This window comes from Citrus clementina, unplaced genomic scaffold (assembly GCF_000493195.1).
Source record: "Citrus clementina cultivar Clemenules unplaced genomic scaffold, Citrus_clementina_v1.0 scaffold_2, whole genome shotgun sequence".
Classification (NCBI taxonomy): Eukaryota; Viridiplantae; Streptophyta; class Magnoliopsida; order Sapindales; family Rutaceae; genus Citrus; species Citrus x clementina.
In genome coordinates, this window is record NW_006262688.1 from 26,397,644 (window position 1) to 26,404,352 (window position 6,709).

Consider the following 6,709-nt stretch of genomic DNA (forward strand, 5'->3'; position numbering starts at 1 on the left):
ATTACTTCTAAACCTCTCAAAAATAATTTTAAAAAAATCTTAATTATTTTTATTTTTTAATTTATTAACCACTCATCACAAAAATGAATTAATTCAACTTGAAAGATCCTAACCCAGCTTCATAATCCACTTATATGTGTGCTTATATATATATAATGAGAAGCTCATCACCAGTAACGTGGCAAGTGGCGGCCCTTTTGCCCCCTAAGTTATGGTATATATACACACACATACATAAGTGGGCACTGCAGCGCTATGAGCCAAGTGCACCTTGATTCCTCTTCGTTGAAAATGAAAACAATGGTAAGCATCCCAGAGGCTCCTTTGGGCTCCACCGGCAAAACCATACCTCTTGTTGGCTTCGGCACGGCCCAATTTCCGTTCGGAGCAGCCACTGAAGCAGTAAAAGAATCCGTTGTGCATGCAATAGAAGTCGGCTACAGACACTTCGACACCGCCGCAATATACCAGTCCGAGGAGCCTCTTGGGGAAGCAATAGCCCAAGCGTTGCGTCTTGGGCTCATCAAATCACGCGATGAGCTCTTTATCACTTCAAAGCTTTGGTTCGGCCGCGCACACCGTCAACTTGTCCTCCCTGCGCTGCAAACTTCTCTCAAGTAACTAAATTAAATTAATTACAAGCTAGCTCATTGCCTAGCTGCAGGCATATATCATCTATGGTTTAAGGTTGACTGATTGGTTGCTGACGTTATTGATAATTTATTTTTGCAGGAATCTGGGGTTGGAGTATATTGATTTGTATCTGATTCATTTTCCGGTAAGCTTGAAGCCTGGAACAGGGTTCCCATACAATAAAGAAGATATTGAGCCACTTGATTATGAGGGTGTTTGGGAGGCCATGGAGGAGTGTCAAAATCTCGGCCTCACTAAATCCATTGGAGTCAGCAACTTTGCTTGCAAGAAACTTGAGAGGTTACTTGCTACTGTAAAAATCCCTCCTGCTGTCAATCAAGTGAGTCCAATAATCTTAATTAATTATATGTATTTAAAAATTAAAACAGAGCCGTGTAAATATGTTTTGTATAAATTAATTAATTTAATTATATGTATTTAAAATGAAGCTGAATCCCTCCGGCTGTCAATCAAGTGAGTGCAAGTTCTGCAGTGCGTCGGACAGCTAATTTAAGTTAAAAATATTAATCATGAAAATATGCATATAAAATTTTGTTTTCCTTTTATTTGGGTAGGTGGAGTTGAACCCAGTTTGGCAGCAAAAGAAGCTGAGAGATTTCTGTGAGAAGAAAGGCATTCATATTACAGCCTACTCGCCGTTAGGAGCCAAAGGAACAGTATGGGGAACTAATCGAGTCATGGAATGTCAGGTGCTGAAAGAGATTGCAAACGCTAAAGGAAAGTCTGTTGCCCAGGTTTTTTTTTTTTCCCCAAATTTTTATCCGAGTTTGACAAACATAATTTGGTTGTAAATGCACACGTGGCATAAGATCGAAGGGCATCTTTAATGTTGATCTTGATTATAAGGTTTATTTTGGTGTGCTTGAAGGTTTCTTTGAGGTGGGTTTATCAGCAAGGAGTGAGTTTGGTCGTGAAAAGCTTCAATAAAGAAAGAATGAAAGAAAACCTCGACATATTTGATTGGGAATTAAGTGCCGAGGAGCTGCAAAAGATCGAACAAATTCCACAGTATAGAGGAAATCGCACTGAGGTGCACGTGTCAGGGGATGGTCCTTATAAATCCTTGGAGGATCTATGGGATGGAGAAATTTAATTAATTTAACAATAAAGACGCAATTAAATCATTAAATAACTTAATTTAACGCATAGTTTGTTCCGAGTGACACTAGTTCATACTATGTCTAAATACCTGCGAAGACAATCGTGTTGCAGTTTTTTTTTTCTTTTTTCTTTTTTTTTCCTTTCTTTCCAGGCTCTATGTGTTAATACCCCATACTTGTCCTAATCTTTTCGTTTTTAGGCTTTTCACATGAATACGTATTGCATGTTTATCAATATTACATTATAACAAATATTATTTTTTAACTCTACTATTACGCTTCCATGGCATAATAATTTAAGTAGTTTTATTGCCACCGTTTCAACATGCGCCGCCACTGCAGAAAACCGTTTGTGGCAAGGTGAGAAAGTTCTCATTTAGTCAAATTATTTAGACCTGTTAAGTATGAAGATTGGGTAATTATAACTTAAAAAGGTTGCGAAATTATAGTGTTTGGTAAAAATTAACTATTTTAATTTGAAAATTAAATAATTTTATCCACCACTTATATGATAAAAAACTTATAATATTTTTATTACTTTTGTTAAAATAACATTCAAAATTATAATATTTTTTTTCCTACAATAGCTGTAACTTAAAAGTTATAACATCTCAATATAAAATATGACTTTAATTTTACCTTCTGATATTCTGATTGGAGTTCTCAATTTATGTTGTGGTTGAAAAAATTATGTGCGCTGATCTGAATCTCATAATGTAAATTTGCTAACGCAAGATTTGTTCTCTGTTAGGCAAAACATTCTTAGGCAGTTTTGACATTCTAAATCTCGCATTTTGAGCATGAAAATAAATTATCTGAGCATACGTAAATAAGACAAATAAAAATTATAATTGTCTCCTAATTTTTTTAGCTTCCTAACCTTAAAAGACTAGTCACTTTGGTCAATAACACATATACAATATATTGTTAAAGTAAGAGTAATTCTTTTTACATCTGTTTAAAATCCTTATATAATTCCGTTTTTAGTTCTATTACTATTAGAAGTTACATTAACGGACAATATGAATTTAAAAAAAAAATAAAATCTTTACCCCTACAGATTATGAATCCTCCCATCTTCAAATCCCAATTTATGATATAATTATTTTTGTTTACAAATTCAAAATAGATTTGAGATAATGAAGAAATAAAATTACCTAGTGATAAGATTTTTATTTTAAAAAATTATATTTAAAATTTGATTTACTCCATTATAATGTTTAATCGTTTTTCTAAATTTTTTTACAATAGTAGGTGCAAATAAATGGTTTCGCAACAGTATAAAAGGGTTTTGATTGCAATTAAGATCCGAAGCCGAAAAAGGCCCAAAATGCAAGCCCATTATCATCAGGAGCTCTCGATAAATGAAGTTCTCAAAGGTTTCCAAAAGCCCAATGGCAAGGTCATGTGCAAAAGGCTCCCATTTAAGTCCCTTGCCCGAAGAGAAACACTCGACGGTTCTCAAAATGGAAGGCTGGTTTGTGGCATCTGTTTAAGCTGTCTCACAGCAGGAACCGTGAAGCCAATTTGCAGACGTCAAAAGGGGGGTTTATCATTAAAATTATAGTATGTCAACTCGGAAGTGATGCTGAATTTAGAAGTATTTCATAAATTTTGAGTCTCATATGCAATCCGACACAAATTAAATCACTTTAAACCTAAAGAAGAGAGTAAATAATTAAAGTATTGTAAAGGGTAAGCGAAAATAAATATCTTACGTGGTTAGATAATATTGATATATATTCACAACTCTGAAAGGTAAAAAAAATTGTGTAGCTGAGATGGTGTTCCCCACACTCTATAGATAGGATGCACAAAATCTTTTATGTTAAATAATATAATTTCATTTAATTAATTTGCGGGTTTCAATACTGAGGTGGTGTATTCATCTCATATAAGTTTTCTCTCCTTTGAAAGAAAACAAATTATAAACTTAATTTTTTTTCATTAACGAAAACCAAGAATTAAAACTTACCTCCAAATTTTCTCTCAACAATATCCAATTCAAACGATACAATTTGATCTCATGTGTTGCTCATGGCAGAACCAAGAAGAAGATTTTCTTTTTCTTTTCTTTTCTCTCCATCTCTCTCTCTCTCTCTCTCTCTCTCTCTCTCTCTTTTCCTTTATGTTGTTTTTTTTTCCTCAGCCAATCTCTCTCTCCCTCTCTTTCTTATAATGGAAAAGACCACAAACTCTTGTACAAACTTATTTTGTACAAACTGACATTGTATTAATTCATTGGTTGAATAAAAATATAAAATAATAAAAACAAATCATGTGGGACATGTGATATTTAATTCAATCAATCTTATCATGCCACATCAGTTTGTACAAAATAAGTTTATATAAGAGTTTGTAGCTATATCATTGCTCTTATTCTTTTTATACTGGAGAAAAAAATCACTAAAAAAACTTAAATACTCTTAGGAGAATTAGAATATTACATTATGCACTTAATTAGTCATTATTGATTGGCTCCTTTTGATTTCCTTAACTATATTACTCCTCATTAAAACTATGTTTTGGCAAAAGAAGCAGAGCATCTATATACATGAACGCTAACAAATTTGAGAGATAAATCTCCATATTAAATCACAAATTAAAATTAGGTTCATGTTTGACATAAAAATAGAAAAAATAGTTGAGAACTTCTATTTCTAGTAAAAGGAGGGAGCAAAAAGAAAGAAATTTTGGGAACATTACTTATAATGCCTGTGGGTCTATAGCGCCTCCTTCAACAAATTTTGTGAACATAAGATAAGAGCACAAATAATGGCATTGATCTATTGGGTGCTACCTCTTGGGTTGAAACAAAAGATTTGGAATTGGAATCTTGCTCCCATCCATGATGAGAAATTGAGTTATCATAATGTAAATTTTTTTTAAAAAAAAAGACAGTAATTATGGAGATTTTAGTCTCTTCATTTTACAAGAAACACAAGTAATGATAATTAAGGTAAACCCTTTAATTTAAGATCTCAACCTATTAATAAATCCAACCTCAAATCTAGGAAGAGAAAAATGAAGTTGAAATCTTTTAATGATTGCTCTAAAGTTTGAATTAGTATCAACATCACTCCTAAGATTTTGCATAAGTAGAGTTCAGGTGACATTTATTGGTAGGAAGTATCATTTAAAAAAAAATTATGTTGAATAAAATCAACTTTAAAAATTCACAGTTGCTGTAAATATAGATAGATGATACAGGAAGTATAAAGAGGACAATGCAGAAGAAGCATTGTGTTAATGTATGAGAGAATTATCCCATTCAAACTTTTGGTACAGACATTACCAAGTTTAGCCCTCGTACTTATAGTGCTATTTGTCCAACCATAAATGGTAAAAGTTTCAGAACACATGGCATAATTACAAAACTCACATTATCTCCACGTGTGGGCATTCTTTACCACAAAAATTTCCATACATAATGGGCATGTTTGGTTATAATATTAAGGGGTATTAAAATACTATTTACATTAGCTTAAGAGTAATGATACAGCCACAAATTCTTGTACAAACTTATTTTGTACAAACTGATGTGGCATGATAAGATTGGTTGAATTAAATATCACTTGGCCCACATGATTTGTTTTTATTAATTTATATTTTCATTCAACTAATGAATTAATGCCACGTCAGTTTGTACAAAATAAGTTTGTGCAAGAGTTTGTGGCTGTATCATTACTCTTAGCTTAATACTAATATCATGATTGATAAAATTTTATAATGGATTAAGAGGTATGCTAGTGGGGCAAACTGCCGCATTAGCTTTTGTGCTTTTGCATTTGCTGCTTCTTCTTTTTTTTTTTTACTTTTGCTTTTGCTTTTTTTAATAATAATAAAAAATAATATAATTTTTTAATATAATATAAATTTTTATTTTCTTTTATTTTTATATCATAATTATTAATATAAATTGATTTTTTATTATTCATATTTTATTTTTATTATATTAAAAATATTACTAAATAATGTATTATTTAATTATATAATAATTAATATATGAAATTAATTAATAAGTACTTAAATAATATATATAAATAAGAATATAACTTGATATTACATTATTTAATTATATTATAGTAATTAATATATAAAAATTTAATATAACTAATAAAAATATTTATATATAAATAAATTTAAATAATATTAATTTAAATTAAATGTTATGTTGTCGATTATAAGGTTATAAGCTTCAATTTTTATGGAAAAATTATTTTTTTAATATTTATACTAAAAAATAATGTTAAATTTCTAAAATTTAAGACTTTTATATTTTATATTTTTCTAGGTACTAATAAATATTATTTTCTAAATATATAATTTAAGTTAATTAAAAAATAATAATACAATACAGTGTAGCACCAAATATTATACAACATTATTATAATACAGTGTTAATGTAATATAACATAATATAATACACTAACATTAAAATAATATAATATAATATAATGTGTCAAACACACCCAAAAAACTTAGTGTCGCGGACGGAAAGCTAACGATCCCTTGCGGTACTCCCGCATCCCGAGAGTAAGCCTAAAATAATTGAGCATCACGATTGCGATCCGTGATATTAGTCTTCCAACAAATAGCAGTAATGCAGTATGCGTAGCTTATTTGCTAAGGTAATAAGGTATCTATCAGACCTATTTGCATCAGAATAGACTTACACTAGCTGGAAATATCAAACACTTGTTCAATGCAAATCTTACTTAACTAACCAAATCGGCCAATCACAATGGTGGATAGCCACTAATATCACAACAATAACGAGTCCCATAAATTTTTACTAGATAATGAAATAAATAATAAATAAAAAAGTTATGACCTCACAGATTACGAGATAACCAGTGAAATTTTTTTAAAAAAATACAATAAAGACGAGCTCCAAGATCGGACAAAAAAAAAAAAAGAGTAGATGTTGCCGATTTCGGTCAATAATATTGGAG

At 30.7% G+C, this 6,709-nt stretch overlaps 1 protein-coding gene across 1 annotated transcript; it reads left to right on the plus strand.

Moving 5' to 3' along the window:
• The first annotated feature begins 255 nt into the window (after positions 1–255).
• Positions 256–1,877, plus strand: LOC18052550 (non-functional NADPH-dependent codeinone reductase 2). Its single transcript, XM_006448000.2, has 4 exons — positions 256–617; positions 733–973; positions 1,209–1,388; positions 1,523–1,877. Exons 1-4 carry the CDS (start codon positions 256–258, stop codon positions 1,745–1,747), a joined length of 1,008 nt encoding a protein of 335 aa, XP_006448063.1. The 3' UTR covers positions 1,748–1,877.
• Positions 1,878–6,709: the final 4,832 nt, after the last annotated feature.

Bases quoted from the DNA above. Each gene is read 5' to 3' on its own strand.
- LOC18052550 (XM_006448000.2), top strand. From the start codon at position 256: ATGAGCCAAGTGCACCTTGATTCCTCTTCGTTGAAAATGAAAACAATG. The intron at 618-732 runs GTAACTAAATTA...TTATTTTTGCAG, and splicing joins GCGCTGCAAACTTCTCTCAA to GAATCTGGGGTTGGAGTATA. The intron at 974-1,208 runs GTGAGTCCAATA...TTATTTGGGTAG, and splicing joins TCCCTCCTGCTGTCAATCAA to GTGGAGTTGAACCCAGTTTG.